Source organism: Monopterus albus, unplaced genomic scaffold (genome assembly GCF_001952655.1).
Source record: "Monopterus albus unplaced genomic scaffold, M_albus_1.0 scaffold88.1, whole genome shotgun sequence".
Taxonomy (NCBI): Eukaryota; Metazoa; Chordata; class Actinopteri; order Synbranchiformes; family Synbranchidae; genus Monopterus; species Monopterus albus.
In genome coordinates, this window is record NW_018127968.1 from 1,149,708 (window position 1) to 1,174,921 (window position 25,214).

Genomic DNA, 25,214 nt, shown 5'->3' on the forward strand with positions numbered 1-25,214 from the left:
AACTTGGTCACCTGGAAATGCAAAGGCACCCCCCTCAAGATGGCAGACAGATAAATAATTACTGCAAAGGGCAGGAGGATATACAGTACACCCATCAGGCCCCTACTGATTGATGGTTGCCATGTTGTCAGTCAAAAGCAGACAAAAACAAGCCAAGAGGAATACATTCTCACTCACTTTCTCACTCATTCACACATAGCAGTGATGTAGTTTTACCACTGTTTGGCTGAGCAGAGATGGATGTAGCCTGGTAGGGCGGAAAGGGAAACAGATGACTGCAGGCAGCTCGCCCAATGGATAAGACTGGCAGCTCAGGCAGACAGGTCTACACTAATGAGAGACTACCAGATACACACAATCTCACTGCTAAATGAAAGCTTGAATATGTGAACATCTCATAATTTGATTGGATGCATTTAAGCACACGCACACGCACACACAGCCATATTATGATGCCCTTAAACAAACACACCCACACAGATGCTGCCTGACATGAAAAGTGTGCAATCGGCTTTTCTTTTATTTACTTCACTTTGCCTCTCACTATAAGGCAGTGTGAAACCACAGAAATTCTCATTAATTCTTGACCTTCTGTTAAGCACAAACATGCACACAAGGCCTGCGCTGGAAAATATGTACAGCATCTTTATCTGCTGCTTTTTTAAGCCTTTGCCCTTTATTTCCTCCCATCGCTGTTTATTACAGAACAGGTTTACCCTCTGATTTTATATTTATTTCCCTGGGGAAACTGATATATCAACACTCACATCTCTGCAAACAGGGATCTGTTTCACAATGTGTGTAGTTTTGTGTCTGTGCACCTGGTCTTACTCACACTGTGGAGACCAAAACCTGTTTACCTATGTGTGTGCGCGCGTTCAGCCTACTGGTATTAACACTGGCAGATAGCTTCTCATAGGCGGAAGGCCAATGCTGCGACAGCTTGGATCCACTTCACTTTCAATTAGCCGCCTGCCACTGTAGATGCCTACTCACCAGCATCTTTGGAACTGACTCAAACTCTGTGTGTTTGTGTGTATGTGTATGGCAGTGGATTGCGAGGGCCAGTTTGAGTTATGTACCATGGGAGTTCGGGCATGTTGGGAAAGTGAGGACATTTTGGCTGGTCCTCACCTTCAAATGGCTGCTGGAGGGTTAAGGCTTGGTTACCGGGCTCATGTTGTGATTGGCTGTCACTGGTCCAATCACAGCCCACATTTCTTGCACATCTAAGAATATGAGTTTCCTCCCATAGTCAGTTATGTAATAAGTTTTTCTGCCATGTTTCAGCAAAATTGTGCCTGTTAATGAGGCATTAATACATTTTAACTCATAATTTAAAATATGAGGCTGCTGGTATCAACAGTGGCAGATTTGTTGTTATAATTTTATGGGAAACCAAGATCATTATTAATAGAAATATATGGTCATTACTTAATTAATTAGCCTGATCACATTTGCATAGACATTTGATTGTGTCACAGCAGTTGTGGTAGTACATTTTAGTTCCTCCTGTTTCTGAAATTGAAGTACTCATGAATCTGTGACTATGACTCGACATGCTTATTATTTGCTAAAACCTGTTTCTGACCTGACACACTTGACAAGCACACTTCCCAAAGTATCAGCTCGGTTAAAGGAAGCAATTTGGTGTTGTACAGCAATAATGTGTTTACCAGGATGAGAAAGAGAGAGGGTAAGGAAAAATCAAAGTCACATACAGCCATCATGCCATTAAGCCTTTTAATGAGCTCAACCTCTCCATATTCCAGTTCACTGCAATTATCATTAACATTCTTATCGGGTATGAACTTATGATGTAGCTGTTTCAGTGCAGGTCAAGTTATACAATCGCGCGTTCAGACCTGTACCATCTGCTATTTTCAGTGGTGCCTTGTTCATGCAGAAGACATTGAAATGTCCTCTAAGTGCCTCTGCTTCTTGCTACTTTTCAGTCTCTCCATTTCATTTTTTACAATAATATCACTAAGAAGTATAACAAATCAAAATTCAGGTTAGTCAGTTAGACATAAGAGACAATATTCTTCTTTACCTGTGAGCTATTTTAATGTTTATTATATTTCTTTTATAATGTATATTGTAGTATTATAACAAAATATACTGGATGGTCTAAAAACATAATTCTTTAAAAACTTATCTTAGTAATGTAAAACCTACAGTATAGTCTAAATATGCATCTTTATTAATGTGATGTGAGTAGACCATGTGGTTCCAGAATTATGCATTTAATACCAACACTGTTTGGAAAACAGTAAGCTACTGTAAATTATCTAAACCTGGTACTTGAGTGATCAAATCCTCACGTAGCTGTTTCCAAACTTAAATATGGAAAAACTGAGGTCATGTGACCAGTCGTCTCCCAACCGGAGGGCCAGGGGTTCTAATCTCGGTGCCTGCAGTCCACGTGTCGACGTGTCCTTGGGCAAGACACTGAACCCCCAAGTTGCCCCTGAGCCATTGGTGTGAGTTGGCGCTGCAGATGGCTGCGTCGGTTCTGTACCGGAAACAAATTCCTTGTGTGTAACATACTTGGCCAAATAAAGGTGTGATTATCCTTATCTTTATTAAGGTGTATACAGCTATTAAAATGGCTAGAAAATACTGTAGTACCATGATGATGACTTTGTCACATGTTCTAAAAGCTTCCGGTTCTTCTTAGATTCTCCCAAGATGCATCAAAGAGTTGTCACAGCTCAAGGTTGTTTTGTTTCATCAGAATCATCTCAGGAAATGAAGCAAATGAAACAAAACTATAGAAAAGCTGTGTCACTTTTTTGTCCTGATCAGGGTGCGGGGTTTATTGTCGAAGCCGTTATCATGGCCAAGACAGGATCGTCTTATTACAATATGGCTTTTGTTACTACTCATGAATGGGCTGCAGACATGTCTCACGCTCCCTGGGCTCGCTGTACAGCCCTCACACAGTCTTGCTCCCACACACATACACAGCAACACATCCCAAAGCTAAGAAGAAAAAGTCCTACAATATTAATAGCAACTTCCAGCCCTCATTCTCTCCAAGTCACACACAGACAATGAAAAGTACCAGTGTGAACACAAACAAAAGAGCAAACTTGTAGGACAGTTTGAATGCAGGCCATAATATATAGACATACATGTCCACATACTTACACACCTCTATGTATTATTTACTGGATCTACAGGGAGCAAATCAACCTCACAATCAGTGAACACTGTCTGGAAGGAGAAAGACAGGTGGGGGAATGGAAATAGAGAGAAACGGTAAACCAGCACCAAGAGCAAATACACTGAAAAATCTTACATCTTCCTACTCTTACTATTAATATGTTTTCACTTAGCATCTAGTAGGTAGGCTGTGGCTCAGGGGGTACTGTAGAACAGGTCATCCACTGATGGCTGGGCTGGCAACCTGGTCCCGGTCCTCCACATGTCAAAGTCCTTGGGCAGAAAGCTCCAACAGTGTCTCTGTCGCTCTGCATAATTTGCAGTCTTAACATTTTTAACTGGACATTTCTACCAAAGAAATTATTTTTGAAATGTATTCGCCCAGTGTCACTGAAACTTCATTTTCATTATATTGATGTGGATCCAGAAATCTCAGAAGCAATATCTCAAAGATAAACCTAAAGTATTTGCATTGCTAGAATACCTTAGAGATAAGTAAGAAAACGTGTTTATCTGTAATTTAAGGTAATTTAGCTGGCCCTTGGAGATGGTCTGCCCCTTTTTTTTTTTTTTGGTAATGTGACAAAATAGCATGACAACAAGACAAAACATTACACATGGGTTATACGTGTGGTTTGTGTGTTGTGTGGGTATGTTCAACTCTATATGGAGTCTGGTAATACAACCACAGATCAGACATAATTAGGACAATATGTAAAATCTAAATTAAAACTGAAAATAGTAATGTGTAAATCATCTGTGCCCTGTATGGAATCATCATTTTATAGTTTTACCTCACTACTGGCCCTGAAATGCAACCGTCCCGAATTTTTTGGAATGTGTTTCAGGCATCAGAATTGAAGTGGGTGGGGTTTTTTTTTTTTTTAACAATTAATAAAATTGATGAGGTATCACAAACTTATGTGCTGCTCTATTGTTTTCAAAGTAATACAGGACACTGATAATTTACAATTAACTATTTTCAGTTTTAATTTTAGTTATGCTGCTATAGGCCTAGACTGCTGAGGGTCCCCCCATGATGTTCTGAGCTCCCCTCCCCTCTCCTCTCTCTCTATGCATCTATATGCCACCGTTGTGCGTCAGTAACTGTGTGTCTCCTCTCTCCCGTAGTGTGTCCTCTCTCTCTCTACCTTTCTGCAGGTAGCCCTGGCTCTAGAGCTCTACGTTTCTGATGAGCAGTGGCCACATCAACCTGCCCAGTGTTTGTTTGTTGTTGTGTTTAGTTTCTTTTCTTACTCCTCTATCCACTCACCCCAACCGGTCGAGGCAGACAGCCGCCCACCAAGAGCTCGGGTCTGGCGGAGGTTTTCCTCTCCACTGTCACCAAGTGCTTGCTCAATGGGAGATTTGTCGGGTTTTCCTTATAACAGTGTAAGGTCTAGACCTGATTATGTGAAGTGTCCTGAGACAACTGTTGTTGTGAATTGGCACTATAGAAATAAACTGAATTGAACTGAATAAAATAACAGAGTAATCTTAAAAAATGTAATACAAATGAATTGAATTTTACATACCATCCCAACTTTTTAAAACGTTTTGTAAAATAAAAAAAGGAGGTTAGACAAAATAAAAATGAAATAAGAAAAAAGAAATAAAAAATAGAATATTTTTAGGTATTTTTGCAGATTTTCTGTGTAAATTCTGGTACGTTTGGTGTTAAAATTAATGCAGTTATTTGTGTATTATTTTTAAATATTTAAATGGCATCAACAAACAATCAGATACGAACACTCTGAATAAAATTCCTACTCATTTACCAGCTTTGCAGAACATCAGTCATATATTACAGCTGTCTCCCATTATCACTCTGTGACTGCCCTGCTATTATCCCACTAATTGTGATTATCATCATTATTATCATTCCTCTGTTATAGTTCATTACTCTAGACCTGAAAGATGGTATGATGGTCTAAGTGGCAGTTGTTCCATTTATTGATTGGTTTGAAGTTTAAAGCTGTTGTATGCTATAATGAGCGCTGACAAGGCTCACAGCCCACTCCACCAGTTACCCACAGGTCTGACCACTTGGGCTTTAAATTGGCAAACTTACACTCCAGATCCTATTCTGTCCAGCAATGTTGTGGTAAATGGAAAAACACTGATTTTATTATGACATCCTGTTTGAAGCTAATAAATAAATAACTTTTATTCCAAGAAATACAGGCTGAAATCAAGCCAGGTAGTGAAAAAAGGTTTTTACACCAAGGAAAGCTGGCTCTGCCCTTTTGGTAAAGCATTCTTTTATCCTTTATTCCAGTGATGACATTTTCTTTTCATAAACAGACAGACAGACTTATACCTCAGCTAAACAGCAATCTGCTAGAAAATCTGTTGTTTTCAGAAGATCGATAATTTATTCAGAAAACTTTGCTTGGTTCAGTACTGCTCACAGTGGTCTTCACTGCACTGTTATGCAGGAGGATTTTCAGATTTATGTCAGCTTTAAAGAAGGCCAACCTGCTTTACAGTGTTTTACCATCTTTTACCAGGTTATTGTCTGTGCTTAACATTTACACTGGCTCTAGCATCTTGTCCAAGGCTCATTTGAATGCAGTTTTATGACTAAAAGGGTAGTATCTGCTTAAACACAAAGAAATGTACACACTCTAAGGCCCACCTCTCTATTTACTCGAGAGGTGTCTCAGCAGTGTGTTTCAATGCGCCCACCCCTTTGCAAACAACCTGAGGCAATCTGCACACACTTCCTCACTGGAAAGCACAAGCAGACTTAGCTGCCTACACTGAAACACAAGCAGATGGATGGCTCACCAAACAGGAAGACTGTCCCAACTCTGAAAGGTAAAGACATCACAATAAGTGTATCCACCAAATATAGCTGCTGTTTCTCACAGTCACCGACCTGAGTCAGTGACTGACTTATAACCTCTGTCGTTAGTTGGATGCCAGACTTACAAGCTATACCAGTGTGTTTACAGAAAGCATGTGGCATCACAGTGCTGCTGACAGAACATGTTTTTTTATCTTCAGAAACGTCAAGTCATTTAGGGTTACAATGACAACCATGCATTTTAGAAATAATGTTCTGGAATAGTTTCATCAGCCAAAGGTCACACGCTTTGTCTAGCAATTAGAGAAGCAAATCCACAATTAAAGAAGTGGAACGCATGTATAATGGATTATCATAATATTCAAATGACAACAGGGATCTGACGCACACTACAATAAGTAATCAATGTTTGTCTTTTACATGACTCAAAGGTGAAAAGACAGATGATTGAATAGGAAACAGCTTCTCTCTCCAGGTCAGAACACTTGCTGTTTTGTTCTTACTCCTTTTGTGTTTCCATTTTGAATATTTTTTATAATTATTATTGCCTTGAAGAGAGAGAGAGTGTGTGTGTGTGTGTCCCTTTTTCTGTCTTTTGACTTGAGGGAATGTGTGTTTACACACATTCAGATGGTGATTAATTTATAGTGCATTTTCATTAGGCTGTAATTAAATATTATCTCATACAGCACTTTCAAAAAATTGTGTAAATCAATCAGTTACACTGTGTTCATATCTGCAAGTACCTCTGGTCTCATTACATTCAAGAGTTTTGACTCACAAAAAGACACACCAAGCTGTGCTGCATCAATGAAATAGATGCAGTAGTTATTTGATGCAAATAAGATACAGTTTGCTAATTTAATTTCATTATTTGCCTGTTCCATGCATACAGATTACAGTTACACATTCCAATCAGTGTGCAAACATTTCATAACAGCATGTCAACAAATACATTCAAAAACTCATTTGAGAAAGATACTTTAACACTTTGTGAAAAGAGAAAAAAATCACAGCTTAATACTTTAATTTGATGATATATTGTAAAAATTATGCAATTAAACAGCAATTTGTAAATAACAAATGGAATGTTTAAAGGGGCTTTAAGGGCTCTCAGTCAGTACCAGTGAATCAGACACAGAAATGTTCATCTTTTGAACTTCTGGCCCTCTTATCAAAAACTACGCGACCATGCATTCAAATGCGGCCCCCATAAGCATTATTACGTTACTGTATGCCATAACCCATAAGCATTATTACGTTACTGTATGAGCACTTCAGAGGACATCTCTGCTCTAATTGTCTGTTGTGATTTATTGTTTGTGGAATTTCCAGACCTACTGTTACTGAAGAGGAAGAGATTAAAAATCCAGTGACACTAGCAGGATAAAGAACAGCTTTAGTGCTCAGACTGACCGTCACCCAGACCCCAATCTAGACATTTGATCACGTGGCTGCAGTCATTTGGCTGCTGATAGAGACTGGTCAGCCATTTACTTCTTAATGACGCTTTAAGAAAGACATTTTCTACTTTGCATACTCATTGGCAAAACGAGTAAAAGAAATAGTCAAAGAGAGAGAGGGATAGCAGCAGATTACACTATGCCAGGTACATTAGCATATCCATCTGGTTTCTCATTCTTTCTCCACTCCCACTGACCTCACTGGCCCCTGTTGCCCCCTTTACTGAGCTTGAGTAGGTACTTCCAGGACAAGGTCATGTTATTGGCGTATGTTATGAATCTGCCACCTGATCCCAAAGGTGCCTGTAGGGACCTGGCACACCAGCATGCTGGCAGGGTTGAAGCAGTGACTCTAGTGGGAACCTGACATTAAGCAGGGATGGATCATACAATCTGGGTCACATACAAAGTAACACCTTTCTGTGTTCGTGGCTTTTCTTTTCACTCCTTTTAACTATCTCAGTTTGTTTTTGTTTCAGTTTAACACAAGAATAAAAGCATCTAAACTTATAGCAGTCATAATTTGATGTGTTTGTGTTAACCCATGCATGTTCTTGATGCAGGTATTGGCAGTTCTTATGGGCAGGGGAACCTAAATGTAACCTAAAGTCCCCTGAAGCCAAACATGTTTCAGGATAAACATATGGAGCTGCTTACTAACTTGCTGTGTTTAATGTATTCATATAATCAGGCTGAAATAGAATGAGTCTTTTTAAATTTCCAGTCATCACTTCCTTAGCACAAGTGACCATGACTGGCATCCACATGAATTATACTTAGGACTACTGACCATATGGGTCAGAGGTTGGAGACTTGTTGCAAATAATTCAAAGATTGGTTAGTTTTGTTGCTTTTACAAAATTACATATGTATGTTTGTTACCACAGTGGTCTCATCTTAATAAAAGCACTCAAGTTCCTTTAGGGTTTAATACATTTTTACAAACTCATATCATTTTTATTACAACATTCCAACTCTGTCTCTGTCAGAGAATAGGTCAGAGAATTAATGTAATTGGTCACTTGGTGAGTAAAGACCTGGACTTTACTTCAAATGGTATATAAATTGCCTCTATAACTATTTTTTATTAATGCTGACCCAGAGATAGCAGTGAGAGAGGAGACTTAATTGTACACGCTACTGGCTTTGAGGCATCCATGAATACTGTGTGTGTGTGTGTGAAGCTAATTCTACACACAGCTCTTGCCAGGTTCTCTGTTTTTAACAGCACATAATATTTGCTTACATATTTTCTAGGTATGCCAAGAGCTCAGAACGCAGCACCGTGTGATAAACTGGCTTCAAGAAAAGTACTGTGCTGTCAGCAACTGCATTTCTCACGATTATTTGTCAGAGGGCACAAATAATTTGACTAGAAAATCAAGTAAAGGTGTAGGTACAATATGCTGGCATCCCAACACACAATGCTATACAGAAGGTACCTCCAAATTTTTAAAAGTGGCAGATTTGAGGTCACACAAACTATGAATCTTCTTCTTTTTCACCAGTAAAAGTCTTTTGCCATCTGATTATTAATTTAAAGTGATGATTGCATATTGTGCTAGCTCAGTTACACTCATGAGTGGTAGTGGGTGTTCATTTAAGAGGGGCAAATGCTCCTCAACACTGTAGGTAAGAACGTGGAATCTGCATTAAGCATTCATCAGAGAAATTAAATGTATATGGACAAAGTTTCCCATCACACTGTGGTAACACAGTCTGAGCACAGACAAATTACTCATATCCAAGCTGCCCACTAATTTCACTTTCTAAATTCATTCTGACATGGTAGCTCAAAATGAAATGAAAGCCTACCGCTTTCATCATTATTGTGTTATCATTCTCCCCTTTTCTCTCAGTTTCTCCTCCACACTGGTGTGATTGGTTACACCTCACTCCTTAAAGAGTGATTCACTTTCTCCCATGCCCACTGGAATCTTTTTATATCCAAACCATACATTAAACATCAGTACTATATCAAGAAGATGCTGCAGTGGTGTCACAAATCTCCAATAAAACTGCATCATTATTCACAGTATGATAACAAAAAATGAAGTCACTAAACAGCCTGTATTCTTCAGAAATACTGGCATCCCAGTCAAAATGAGCAAAAGAGAGGGTACTGTATAATAAAACAGAAAACAGCAAAGGCAATTCATGCTTTCCTGCTGCTAAGTGTGTTCAGAATAAGAATAGGAATATTAACTATTCTGTTAGTAACAAATACAAGCTTCAGATTGAGTAATGTGGATCACTGATGGCTCTCTGAAAAGATTAGGAAACAAGCAGCCAGGAAGGCAAGAAACAGTTTAAAGATAGTACCGGAAATGATGCTGGACTCAAATATATATTAAAGGATGAGGCCAGTTATTTTCTACATTAACAATATTTTGAACACTCCAATGCAGAGACTAAAATCAACAACAAATTGCCTCTACTCAGTGTTATACTTGCCAGTCCTGGATCAGCCTTTTCATCTGTACCATAGACCTCCGTTGTTGTTAAGAAACAATTCAAAACCAGACCTGAGTGTGAGGAGATAGCAGGATGTAAACAAAGCTGAGAGCTCACGCAAGATCTATCACATGCGCAGTTGACTCTAACTCCTGCTAACTTCAGGAAATTACGGCCGGTTGGGGATTTTGAGGCAACATAGTCGGGTTTGGGGAAAAAGACATCACCCAGTGTAGTGATGTGTTTCCCTGATGTGTTTTTATTTGTTTTTGTACAACAATGGAGATTTATTGCACTGATGAACAAGCTAATCCAGGGCTGACGGACATTAACAATGAATAAAGGCGATTCATTGTCAGTTTTAGTCTCTATATGGAGATTGCTGAAAATACTATTAATATAGAAAATGACTGGCCTTATCCTTTAAATCAAATGTCCTCCTGTCCATCATAATTAAAGCTATTACATAATACTTGGTATGCAGTGAGATCCAAAAATCAATTCCTCAAATGCTCAGCAAGAAATGTCAATTGTACCCCAGCACAGGAAGTGGCTCACCTAACACACGCACACATGCACACACTCGCCAAAAGAAGAGAACACACAAGAGGCTTATAGAACCTCTGCAGGATGTTCAATCTCATTAGAAGTGTTTCATCATGAATAACATTGCATCTGGATGAATCACTTGATTATAGATTTCTCTGACTGTTGACTGTGTGTCTGTGTTGCCAGGATAAACAGCAGTGGGAAGCGCTAGTCAGTAAAAAATAAAATAAAATGGGTGCCACCTCTCTTTGTTTTGTTTCTACTGATTTAATCTCCAGCCCTTTGCCACTTGCCACCAAATGTATCTTTACAAAACACATCTGATGAAAATCCTGTCCCCTTGGTTTTGTTTGCGTAAATAACCATGACAGGAGGTCAGAATATTTTCTGGAAGAGCAGTAATGCTCTGGTTCAACACCCTGTATAAAGACCTATAGCACTGCTTGTGTCCTATTCACCTTCAATTCTTCTCCTATAAATGAATTTTTTTCACTAGTGTTGACCCAAAATCAAAAAAGTCTACTCATGTTCTATACTTTTAAACAACCATACAGTAAATCTTTAAGTAAATCAGTAACTTCTGCAGTGACAAATGCCTTTTTTGTCTGTGTGTGTGTGTGTGTGTGTGTGTGTGTAATAATAGCAAAACTTTAAAACTAGGTATCAGAATGTCATTACATTCGGTTCATGCAGTAACTTCAGTCAATACACTAGTCTTTTCTAGCATGCAAAAACACAAAAAGAGTGACAGTGTATGAAACTGTATGTCTATATCTAGGATCTTGCTACATACTGGTAAAAACAATGTTTTCCTTAAATTCTGGATGTGTGATTCAAAGCTTTGTCATCTCTGCTCCTAGCAATGACTTTTTCTTGTAGTAGTAGGTTTATTTTGATTTATTTATTTATTTGTTTGTTGGTCTGGCTTGTTTTTCTGTGTAAAATAGCCATGTGCAGGGTCTAGGGCATAGGCCTGATCCCCACTGGCGGGAAAGCAGCCCTCATCTAGAGGTGTGATCATCACCCAGTCTGTCTGAAACTGATGGATTTTCTCTGGTGGCAGCCTTACCTGAAATATAGCTTCCACAACTTGTATCTCCCTGGATGTCACATCCAGGTTTGCTACAATTACAGTCCTCTGGCAGTGAGTTGTTCTCATCGTGTCCACATAGGAGATCAGTAAATGACCAAACAAGTAGAAGAAAAAAAACACCCCACACCCACCCCAGTCTCATTGTGCCGGCAAATTAAAATTCATGGGTTGCCAAGCCACTCGTTCTTCCTCCACTGCTTAATTGTCTTGAAAATTGAGGAGATTACTGGGCGCGATTTATGTACAAATAAGAATCTGTCAGAAACCTGGCAGTGTATACATACCATGACACACACATGCACACATACTTGATGATTTGGGAGCTGTAGGCAATGCCCAGCATGGAATATCTCAAATCGCAACCTTTATCCTTTCCAGTTCTACACTCTGTGTATATCACTCTAAGCAGTGTGTGATTAAAAGAGCTGGACTGGAGAGAAGAGAGATGGAAAAACCCTCATAAGAAAGAATGAGAATCATTCAGTCTGTTTTGATGCTGAGTAGCAGCTTCTTTGTCTGTTAGTTACTTTTTGTAACATATATTCTCACACTACAGCACCACCAACATAATTGTTACTGTTAGACCCATAAATATTGATATTGGTCTGGTGATGTTACTAACTACTGTTACTTTTTAGAGCACCTGAAATATTTCCCATTGTTATTCAACAGCTGAACACACGTTTGTGCTTTCATTCTTTCAACTACTGAAAACAAATACTGTTTAGCTACAGTAGATAACATTTATGCACAAGTTCCCATAAATGTGTGCTTCTTCATCTTCATCTGGGAAGTCTGGACACTGTGATGACCATCCCATTGTTTGAATTCTACAATCTTGTTCTTTTTTTTTCTACACAGCCTGGAGGTGGTGACTTCCACTGTTAATTTCTTTTGTCCAAATAATGCTTCAGAGGGTGTAGTAACACAATCTTTTCTAACACTGCCTTTATACAGAGAAAATGTATTATGTAAGTTAACATATTGCCTGATTCTTGACAAAGGTCTGTAGTATATGTAATTTACATACATTTTACATTTAGTTTCTTTTTATATTTGTGCCATTTAAGGTTATTCACTAGACTTAAACTGCACACCTCAATAAAAACTGCATGTTCTGCTACATTTGGATTGTGTATGGCTAATGATGGGCTTAGACCTCTTTGAAGTAGACTTGCAAAAAGTATGTCATAGTGTACATTTACCACCAAATATTCAAGTCACTGACTTTAAGACACAAGCTCCAGTACAAACCAGAGGGTTACGTCATGCTTCACTACGTCTGTCTTTATATACTGCCTATGGTCTGTACTTTGACTTTTTTAAATTCCATACCAGTTCTGCTGTCGACCCTGGTTTGAGTTCCCCACATTACCACACACACACACACACACACACTCAAGCAGGTGTGTGCTAAAACTACATGTTCTCTCCTGGGAGGGAACCAAATGAGCAAGTGTGATTATAGCCTTACCAGTGTAATCTCACCTCTTAGACTGCCACCACTCAACCCCACATCATCCCCACCCCTCTCCTCTCTCCTCCTCCATCCCCTCCTCCTTTTATTCCAGCCGAATCCAGCTAAATCCAATTTGTTACGGTTTCAAATAAGGCCTCGTTTTTCTGTCCTCTCACCACTTCAGACAAAGTGGTTTCTGTTATTGCTTGTCCAATTTGAAATAGTTTTCTCCTACCATCTTCCTTTCTCTTTAGGTTCCCTCTTGCAATGAGCAGAGTAGCCTCAACATGTGTAGCACAAGATGCAGGAACTGAAAGTTTTAAGCAGCTATACAGCAGTATTCTTTTGTTATGAGACTAAACTCCTGCTTTTGTGTTGATGCAAATTCTACTTCTCACTTTATCTATTGTATCTGGAAGTATACTATATGTGCATGAGGGTAGGTTGGTATTAATGTGTGGCAGGGGTCGATACTGCTTTTTGAAGGCTGACAGATTGACAGAGTATGTTTTGTTTTAGTCATCACATCAGTTGTACTTGAACATTTGGAGACATCCTCTGGAAACAAATATTGCATATTAATCACATGTAAACTTACTCTGAATATCTAAAAAGGTCAAAGAAAATATTTTAATATATTAATAATGATGCTGTATAATTGTATATGAAAAATAAAAAATATAATCATTAATTAAAGTGGGGAGAGGGCAGAGCAGAGGGGTGGTTTCTTAACTGTCTGTGTATTGAGTGAAATGTGTTACGCCAACATTCATTGCTCCTGTGGGTCCTGTTTTTAATTGAAAACCTGCCTCTAGGTTGATTCTTATGGATGCTGCTGTTATTGCATTGCCAACCATTTGGCAATAATAAGATCTTTTCCATAGTCTAGTTGTTGATTGATGGGAAATATAACCATAAATAGAACAATGTGGTGGTAATGATGATGGTACTAATAATTCTAAAAATTCTAATGGTGTTTTGATAGGTGGCCGTGGTGATAGTGATGATTATGATGATGATGATGATGAAAACAGATGGCAATGCTAAACAGGAGTCAGGTTGGAATGTGTGCCTTTGTGCAAGTTGCTACATATGGGTGCACACTCATGACTGCATAAACTATATGTGTGGTCTATCATATCTAAATGAACTCAACAGAAAATCATTTCTGTTTGTGTGTCCATGTGTGTGTTGCAGGGGATGATGTATCTGGAGGAGCGTAGGCTGGTCCACAGGGATCTGGCAGCCCGAAATGTCCTGGTCAAGTCTCCCAACCACATCAAGATCACAGACTTTGGCCTGGCTCGTCTGCTGGATGTTAATGAGAAGGAATATAATGCCGATGGAGGAAAAGTAACTCATGGAATCACTTTGTCATTTACACTATCACATAAATAATCACACAAATAATGGTGTCTACATCTGAGGTTTTTAAGGCTCATAATGTAAAGTGTAACACAATGTAGGATAGAATGAGCCCCTGGAATAATAGTGAATGTCTTGAGTGGCAAACTGTAGCGTATATAGAAAAGAGCTTAAAGGAAAAATTTGACATTTTGGAAATGAAAGGATCTGTTCCACTCTTTAAATACAACGCTACAGTTAAATAGCAGCTGGTTACGCACCTGGGAGTGGCGTCTTCTTCTTATTGCATTCAGACAGAACATGAAAGTAAATTTATGAAGAACCAGTTCATGGTGAATTCTACTGAACAAATAAAATGTCAAACTACTGTTTGTTGCAGTACTGCTGGTATTATTAACTCAGTGTTGTTCATGGTTGTATTGGTGGCTGTGGTGCTATAGTAGCTGCGCTCTGCTATTTGAAGCTGCAGTCCACTTTTATTATATGTTTTTTGACGGTGTTTGGTTTTGGGGGCTCACTGAGACACGGTACTATTGAGCTAGTATTTTGGACCATACCACTGACATGTTGTAAAAGACAGCAATAGGCATTAGCATTAATTAGGGTTTATATCCTGAGGGAGGAACTTAGCTCATTACAAAGGACAGGTTTAGTGGAGTCAGTGAGATACTATTCTGCTCTATTGGACCATTTTATTTACTTTGGGGGAATGGAGATCTCGAAACCCTGTAAACATACTAAACTAATACTTCCTTGGGGCTCTCCGTACATGGGCTTCCGGCCTCTTCTAATCTTTCTTCATCCTTTTCCTCTTTTGTATTTAGTTTTTAAACCCTTTCTTCTCAAGAAAGCATATTTGATCCATTCTCCTCCTCTTTCCAGTGTGTCCATCATGGTTTGTGTCAGCGCTGAGCATTGTGGTACTGGCCCCTCAAAGACAGACGCACTGCAACCTTCCACGCCATCCTCCCTTCATCTTCCTTCACTATAATCAGAACAGAACCAGCCTTTGAATCTAATCACTGTGTTAAACTGCATTCCAGACTGCCCTGTCATTTGCCCAACCTAATTCCTAATTCCTTTCTTTGTCTTTATTCTGCCATATCTCTTTTCTCTGTACCATGGTTTACACAGTCAGTTCAATGTGTTCCAACACCTCACCAACAAATGATCCAAACTTAGCCTGAACCCAGAACTTACTTCATAAATTCTCTTTTTTTTGTCCTTCCTGGCAGATGCCCATCAAATGGATGGCCCTGGAGTGTATCCATTACAGGAAGTTTACCCACCAGAGTGATGTTTGGAGTTATGGTGAGCTTGAAAATATCCTTTCACAGAACTAGGGTCAAGTGGACAAAGCCATTACAATAGGACCATGATATTTTTATATAACAGACAAATGTACAGTATGTTCTTTCTGTGATTTTCCTTCATAAATTATTTTACATTCATGTAGGAGAAGCTGATGTCAGAAGGTTTTAGGTGCATGCTTTCCAAACATTTTGTTCAGTGCAGAGGAACAAGTCCTTAATAGATGTCAAACACAAGATTGCCTGGAGAGAAAACAAAGAATCCCATACACCATCCATGTCTTTTACTCACTTCATTAACAGCATTTCATTCCTCAGACCTTCATCAGGACATATTCATACAGACAAATTGAAACTGTGAAATGCTGGATGGCCAAAATGTTCTCCATTTTAACGAGAGTAATCCTGATCATTGGTCCTGCAAATTGCGCTACAGTCGCTGGGATCACATTTGATTGTGCTTTAAATTTTGAGGAACAACCTCTGTAGCTTGACGTGTCCTTTTCACATTATTCTAGAAATGTGAAGATGGCCTGAGATGCCTGTCTGACCTGCAGCTGATGCAGTAGCAACCGTATCTCTCCTGCATTAACTTTTTTACTGGAACATTTCTTGAAATAACGCTCCTACACTGGCAGGCCAAATTGCACAAACTCTGCCAACATTAACAACAACATACTGGCAATGCACTGGCTAAGATTTATGGACTTTCGTTAGTAAGTAAAAGTTTGATATAGCACTTTTCTAAACCAGAGTTTAGTGCTTTACGGTAGAGGAAATAATGATCATAAATAGCACCATAACAGCACACAATAATCAAGCAATCAATTACAGAAAAAATATACAAAAATAAACAAAGCAAAGTAATTATGTACAAAGATACAGCATGGGTAATACATTTAAGGTAATAAGATAATAAATGTCCTAGTGAGACCCCTTATTGAACATCTGCCTAAATAAATGGGTCTTCAAGAGCAAGCAAAAGACATTGCAGTCTGAGGCAGATTTAATCTCTAGAAGGCCATTCCATAGCTGAGGAGGAACCATTGCAAAAGCTCAGTCCCTGCAATGTCTTAGTCTAAATCTGGGCACCTGAAAAAGCAATTGGTTCAGTGACCTAAGAGACCTACCTGGTGAGTAACGACAGAGAAGCTCAGAGATAGGAGGAGGAGCTGCAGCCAAGCAGCTGCATTTTGAACCTGCTGTAGGTGAGAAAGATTTGAGTGAGAGATCCCAAAATATAATGGATTACAATAATAAAGCCTCGACATAATAAAGCAAGAATTGCCTTTTCAGAATCCTGAAATGTGAGAAAGTGCTTCATTTTGGGCAGTAGTCTTAAGTGAAAGAATCCAGTTTCAACTGTAAATTTAACCACTAGATTTTTTACATGTGGTTTCAAATAAATACTATCTACAAGGCCAAGGTTCTGATGAAAGACAATACTAGGGCTCCCAAGCAACAGACATGCCATTTTGCCATCATATATATATATATACAGTCTTATGCAAAAGTTTAGGCACCCCTTGATAAATAACAGATTTTGGTGATTTTTTATTTGAACAGATGTTAACACAGTTTCTCTTGGAAATGGAAAAAATGCACAATATTTTCAGCAAACAGTGATGCATAGTTACTTCTTATGCCATAAATTGAACAAAAATAAAAAATAAAAACATTATTATGGCATGGTGCAAAAGTTTGGGCACCCTAAGAGTTCCAGAGTCTCAAAGTCTCTCACAAGGTTTCAGACCTTAATCAGCTCATTAGATCTGATGCACAGCAACAGCTGTCATTGGTAAATGCCAATTTCAAAGCTGTACAAATACCTTGACTCTTCAAACCTTGTGCACACACTTGTGGACACCCAGCAACCATGGGTTCCTCTAAGCAGCTGTGTAAGACCCTGAAAATGAAAGTTATTGATGCCCACAATGCAGGAGATTTAAATATCATCTGCAAAACTGTGAAATGACAGCCTGTATTTCTTAACAATAGAGCCAAGTGAAAGTAAATATAACAAAAACAAAGCTGGTCCAAGAACGGAACCCTGAGGGACCCCACAAGCTAACAGAGCAATAGAGGATGAGTATTCTTCAATGTGAACAGAAAAATATCTTTTCAACAGATATGATTCAAACCATTTCCAAACTGTTCCTCTGAAACCCACATGGGTCTCTAGACGAGATAACAAAATACTATAATTCACAGTGTCAAATGCCGCTGATAGATCTAGCAACACTAGCAAAGAGGTATGGCCATCATCTGATGCCAACAACAAATCACTGGAGACTCAATAGGGTACTATGAAGAATTGTCAGGGAAACAGCCATAAACAAGACAGCAAGTGCTCTGGAACTCCATTATCATGGAATCATAGCATCCTAATGTCTTCCTTTGCTTGTGTCATAATTACTACAGTTGCCAGAGTTCACCAAACCATAATACATCACTATTGGTCGTAATAACCTGCTGGCACAAACAAGATATAGAGTCATATTTTACAGGAGGACAGTCTCATAGGGTCACCAGCCAGCCAGGAAGAAAAGCATAATTGTTCCAGTCAGAATAGTAAGATATACACAAAACTAAGCTGTGGGCAGAAGTAGAGACAAGAGATGTTAAAAAGAATATATCACACAGTAGACTGTGTATGCAAGTTAATTTAGTGAAGGCAAATGTCAATGCATTTTATGAAGAGTATGTTCTAGACTAGACTCTAGACTTGTAAAATGGGGAGGAAATTAATACTGTAAGGTTTTGGTAACACTGCTGACAAATGAGAAAAAGTGGTGATTCCCCTTACTTGTTTAACTGCTTAAACATGTGGCCAGCTGTAAATTACAAGCAGTATAATCTACTCCTTTAACTCTTAGAATATTAAAATCAATCTTTGCAGCCATCATCATGTCAGCAAGATTTAAATCTAGAGTCTCTTCTCCGTCATCTCTCAGCCTAATGAGATTTTTACTGCTATATCTCAAATAATTTCTTTTTTAAGTCTATTAGTAAATCTTAAAGTCATTTATAAAAAAATATGTATATGTGCAAGGTGGGTCATATCAGAGACAATAAAATATCAGTATGGTTTAGTGTGTACATGTCCCTAGTGGTCCTCAATTACCGGGGGCTATTATACTCCCATCTTATTATGAGCATTTACTCTACTTGCCATTCATTAGCTCATTTCCACTAACATGATTAAGGCTGAAGAGTGCTGAAAGTTCAAACTGGCTGATGACTTTGAAGACTGCAATTAGTCCCCTGCCTCCACTCATCTTTGTCCTCTGTTGACTTGTTTCCTATCATCTTGTCCTCTTTTCTTTACCTTTTGTTTTGTTGAACATTCTATCCTCTCTTATCATCCTGACTTTTCTGATCACTTCTGGTCATCATTTGATTTTTTTGCTAATTTTTTCTTCTTTTTTTGCTTTATGTCCCATCTTACCCTCTTAACTATTCTACTTCCTTTTCTTTCTATCTCTTCATTTGTCTCTTCTTTACTCTTTGCTGTACATCCGTCCAGAGGCGGGAGTAAGTCATACATGTTCAAGTCTCAAGCAGCTCCCAAGAATCAAACAAGTCGAGTCCCTACTGTAAGTCAAGCAAATCATACAAAATTCTGATGATCTGATTATGTTAATGGAATATCAGATATTTCAGTGAAACATTTACAAACCTCCTCTGATTATTAACTGCACATTTGAAATTTTTACCAGTCAAGTGAGTCTTAAGTCCTCAAATTTGTGACTTGAGTTTGACTCAGTTCAAGTCATGTGCCTTGAGTCCCCCACCTCTGCAACCATCCCCTCTGAACTCTTTAATCTTTTTTACGCGTTGCCCTCTTTTACTCTCTTTACACTCATTTTTCTCATCTTGATTCTACTTATCCTTTCTCCCCTTGCTTGTTTCTCTGTGAATATATTTTCGGTTTTTCTGCTCTACTTGTAACTCTTTTGTCTTTTGTTATCTAATATTGTTGTCATCCCCTTTGTTTTTAATGTGGCGCTCTTCTTCTTTTTATTTTTAGGGGTAACCATCTGGGAGCTGATGACCTTTGGAGGGAAGCCATATGATGGAATTTCCACCAGAGATATCCCAGACCTGCTCGAGAAAGGAGAGCGTCTTCCTCAGCCGCCCATCTGCACCATTGATGTTTATATGGTCATGGTCAAATGTAAGTTGAGCCTCTGGGTGAGGAAAATAACAGGCATTCCTCACAGTATAATATAAGTATAAATAAAACAGTACCACAACTATAGTTTCAATGATTTCTAGCTCTGCAAATACAAGTTAGAAAAGGTATTTCTTGCAGAGCTTCTATTACCAAATACACAATTTCATGTTTTTGTGTCTACAAACTGTTTAAAAAAAGCATCTGGTAATAATTTAGAGGTGAGGAGAAGGCCAACTGGTTTTTAGCTGAGGCAGACAAAAATAATTATTCTTTTATTGAATAGCTTTCAAAATTCCAGAAGAGGTGTTTTGAGGATGAGGTTCTACATATTGTCAGATGAATGTTTTTCAAATTGAAATATTACATTTCTTAAAAATAATCTTTTCTGTTGTCAGTGTTACAATATAAAGGTGAGAAAGTGAGAAATCCTTAAAAAAAAGAGCAGTTTACAGTAGGAGGACATATGGTAGAAGATGATTTAGGAATCAGTTTTTCTGCCTTGTGACCCCGCTGCCAACACCTTTGCCTTATTTGTTGGTCACTGCTGTCATGCATCAGGCACCAGGGTACAGGTGGCATTCATTGTAACCTCCTACCACTGCTGCCAATACAAAAGCATGGTGCCAGCGACACACTGGCCTTGTCCTCTCCTCTCCATGGTGTAGCCTCTGGCCCTCACTGTCACCTCGACTCAAACAGACAACCTGAACCTGTGCCAGCCTGGCAAGCAGATGCAGGCACACACAGCAGGCAAAGGTCGCTATCACCTTACTTTCCTTTATTTTGCAGCACTCCACAAACAGAGCGCATACACCCAAACAGACACGATGAAAATGCACTTCCTCATATTTAGTCTACTGGAAAAAACAAAGAATCAAAATAAAGGATAATTTTAGCAAATGACATCTCCTGTATTTGTATATGTGTACTTAAAAGTAGGGTTGGCGATCCTGGAAAAACCAGCCAGAGGAAGCTTGATTTTGAAAGCAAACAACTGAAGAAACCTCACTCTTTCATTCTAACTTCTCTCCAAAGAAACCCCTCCAAAACACAGCACACACTGCAACACGTACTGCCTGACCACTCCTTACAGATTTCAGGAAAATAACAAAAGCTACCCAAACAAAATAAAACCAATAATTGTCAGTGTAGATTCTCAGTCATCCAAGTCATAGTAAACTGAAAAAATCAACTGGACTAGGTTTCTAGGTCGAAGACGTTTCACCTCTCATCCAAGAAGCTTCATCGGCTCAGCCCGACTGGCGTTGAGCCGGAGATATTTATCCCCATCGGTGGTGTTTCAGTCCTTTGAAGGCCAACAATGTCCCCTAACAACTGAGTCGTTACAGCCCAGTATCGGTGAGAGTCGTTACCTGTCTTTGAACCCTCACGTGTGGACTGACGCCTATTGTCCTGGTGGGCATGTTTGGGCAGCGTACACAGGTCGCAACTTCTGGCAACATCAACAACATTGACTCCAAGGTTAGGTGTCTTAAAGGGGACGGCCCTGTCTATAACAACAGCTGGCAAACGAAAGCTGCTGTGGGTACCTCCTCTGCCATAGCTCACTAGCTTTAGAGCAGTAACGCCCTGTAGGAGACTCTTGGCTCACACAATGAGTGCAAGGGCAGAGTGCACGCAAGTAGGAAGTAGGTTGACAGGCAGGTAGGCCATCCAATGGTTTCGCTTGGGATGAGTAAAATCATTGGTCAGGCATTTTTCAGCCCTGCTGCTGCCACAGATGACAGATTGTTTTTCTTTATGTTGCAGTTAATGTATTCTTTGCCGTCGTAATGAAAAGAGAATTTCAAGATATGTAACAAAATTTCTTCTGAAAAGAATCACCAACCGTACCTATAAGCCACATCACTCTATTTATCACTATCTTTTCTTCCCCTGGACACCTACTGTAGACAGGCTCTACTCGAAGCCAATTCACATGATTGCTTTGGCATTGTAACAATGTGTTCACAGAAAAATTGGCAGACAAGCACATTGCTCCATATGGCCATTCTAGTGATGAAACAGTATTTATCCTTAGATTGGAAATTGATTACAATAAAATGGTTTTAACAGAAAATCTTTTGAGACCTTTAGAACAGGAAAATGTGTTTGCATCAGTCAGAATGTAAGTTTGAAAACAAGGTGTGTTGACATTTTTATAGATCAGTCTTTACTAATGCATTCTGAACTGTAGAGATACACCTGCTATTTTAATTATTTACTTTGCACCATTTCTGTTCAACCGCTGTAAACATAGCCTGACATACAGTACCTTCATTTTGTATTTACAACATTCCTTTAGCAGAGTTGGAAATAACTAGGTGGGCCAGGTGGGATTAGGAAGAAGACAAACCTACTAAGAAGGTAGACACGTTGTAGTAGTAGTCATCTCTACTGTTCTCACTGTTATGGGATCTTCTCTGTGTATTGACAGTCCTGCAGCCATATGTGCATGTATTTAAACCTCAGAGTATTTATTTAAATGTCAAATTATTATGAGTGTTTTTATGCAAATGGAACAATAATGAGCATAGCATGCATCATAAAATATGACCTGCGTAGGCAGAACCCTTGGCACCAAAATGTGAAGAATATTGAAGTGCCTGATCACCACTGATATCTATCTACACTACATACAGCACCTTTCCACCCACTGAGGTGCACTTAAGTTTACGGAGAGTCAAGAAATACATTGATTTTTATGGGTGTTGTATCCTTTGCTTACTGCCAAGAATAAAGCACTGTGGGAAAACCTGCACATTAATAGGGTCAACTCTAAAGTCAAGGGCCACCGACTTGAAAATATCAAGGATCAACAGGTTAAATTATTATCTATGAATTTGGAACATAATATTGGTCAGACACTAACACACAACAACATATTTTCCAGGTTGGATGATTGATGCTGACAGCCGGCCCAAATTCAAGGAGCTGGCTGCAGAGTTCACTCGAATGGCACGTGATCCTCAGAGATACCTTGTCATCCAGGTAGCTACATCTTATTAGGTTATCTGCAAAATCTTGTGAAAACTAACGTGCCTAAAAAACAGAATTGGTATAAATTACCTCCCAAGGGACTGCCAGAACCCATTTGTTTCTTGTCACTTTCTTTTTCTTTTTTGGCAAATTTATACAGGGTGGGAGTCTTTAGTAGATAATGTTGATATAAATATATTTTATATTCCTTATTCTTTGTGAGAAAATTCACTACTTGTAGAATATTATAACTTGTATTATATCTTAAAATTACAATACCAGGCTTAAATTAAACAACAAATACAATAAAGCTAAGTTTTCATCATTAGCAGATGCTAAATTGTTTATAATGTTCTTTCTATTGTTATTGTATACGCAGCATTTCATTTCAGTTTAATCTGATTTGGAGAGGTGGTAAAGAGTTCCAGAGTGTAAAAAGTTTGTGCATCTATGGTTTTCATAACTCAACTTATATCAGGGTGATGACCGCATGAAGTTGCCCAGCCCCAGCGATAGCAAGTTCTTCCAGAGCCTCCTTGATGAGGAGGAGCTTGAGGACTTGATGGATGCTGAGGAGTACCTGGTGCCTCATTCCTTCAACATTCCACCACTGGCATACACGTCCCGCACACGCATGGACTCCAAAAAGGTATTTCTTTTACGAATCTTCTTCCTCCCTTCCTTAGAGCACAGGGCAGTTTGACAAATTGGATGTGAAAGTTACACAGTAGGCATGTTTAAATTATAATATTAAGTGGACACAAACTGTAATACACAATAAAATTAATTGCACATTCCTTAATCCAATTAGAAGCTGGTTGTTTAAACTAATGGTTTTTCAATTCTTTACAATGGGACATCAAACTAGATATTTACTTTTAATGTCTCATCATAAATACTGTCAAATATTCTATTTAAGCAGCACCACAAAAAAAAATCATAAAGTATATTATTTCTCTATTTTTAATGTGGTCACAAGTTTATCTCTGGCTTTTAATTCTAATCCTTTTTGGCTCAGTTTTTCAGTACGAGTGATAGTTTAAATTGCTTTAATGATAAATGTTCCTGAGCTAGACACATCTAGTTTTGTCCATTTTCATGTCCAGTAATGCTCATGTCATTCAAATAGGAAAGGTCATTCATTGGCTCCAGAACAACCAACCTCCACATTAAAGAAAGTGCTAACAAACACAGATAAACAAAACAAAACTTTAATGTATCTCATAATGATAAAAAACATTTGTACAGTATTTTACCAACTGAGTCAGTAAACAGTTTTTTTTTTCTAAATTGCATCTATAAATATTGCACATAAGTATGTGTATTTGGACAAAATGAGGCCCTTGTATTTTTCACCCTGGTATGTGGTATGATTTTTTTCCTTTGTAGAATGAATTAGAATTTATCTGCTTATCTTTAAATTTTACATGAACTCCTGATTACCATTTCTTTTTACCATTTTTTTTTGAGTGTAGCAGCAGGGCGATTGGCACTGAACAATGTTGGAAAAGGGGACAATATAAGTCAAAACAGTCATTCAGATTATGTAGATGATGGTTTCTTAAGAGATGTGGGAATGATCTTTCTCAGCATGTCCCGTAGGACCCTCCTGTTCAAACACAAAAGACTGACATTTTGAAACTGAACTCACATACTTCTCAGTTTCGCTCATCCTCAGTATTTCTTCATTTTGAAACTATGGTAATTGCCTTCTTCAAAATTGGGGTTCACAGCCAGATTCTCTCAGTTCTTCGGCTGTTCAAATGTTCATTTTCCTTTGGACTTAAATCTGCCACAAAACCAGTCATTCAGCCAGGCAACTCATCCATTTTGTATTCCAATATCCTCCTATGTTTGTGTCAGGATAAAAATACCAGCTGAATGCCAATGAGAGGCATCACTCCTTTTCCAGCTCTGTTTGGTGCATTTCAGGCGGTGAAAGATTATTTATTTGCATAATGTTTATGAAGTTATATTCTACTGTTTTGGGGGCTTTTTATTAGAATGGATGCTGAATTAATTTGATTAATTTCATACAGTTACATTCATTTACATAAATCATGTAGATGACTGTAATGAACTCAATTACTGTAGCAAACAAAATGCAATATTTACACATAAATACAGTCTGCACTGGCAACATAGCGAAAGAGTTTTAATAAATTCACATACACACATTGTTATCACCACACTTGTAACCGTTACCCTTAATGCCTAACAATGAGAGTTCAACATTGCATTTATTGTGAGCGTAAACACAATTCAGTGTAATGGTGAACACAACATTGGGCATGACCACAGACTCCCTGTGCCCGTTCAGTATAATGGTGAACAAAACACTGGGCATGACCACAGACTCCCTGTGCCCTCACAGAGGAACCTTTGAAT

General features: G+C 38.6%; 1 protein-coding gene across 1 annotated transcript in view; it reads left to right on the top strand.

Moving 5' to 3' along the window:
* LOC109964399 (receptor tyrosine-protein kinase erbB-4) overlaps positions 1–25,214 on the top strand; it is a 300,706-nt gene that overhangs the window by 265,567 nt on the left and 9,925 nt on the right. The window contains 5 exon segments of the mRNA XM_074527649.1: positions 14,193–14,348; positions 15,596–15,671; positions 19,701–19,847; positions 22,741–22,838; positions 23,305–23,475. Of these exon segments, the coding sequence (XP_074383750.1) occupies positions 14,193–14,348; positions 15,596–15,671; positions 19,701–19,847; positions 22,741–22,838; positions 23,305–23,475 (648 nt within the window).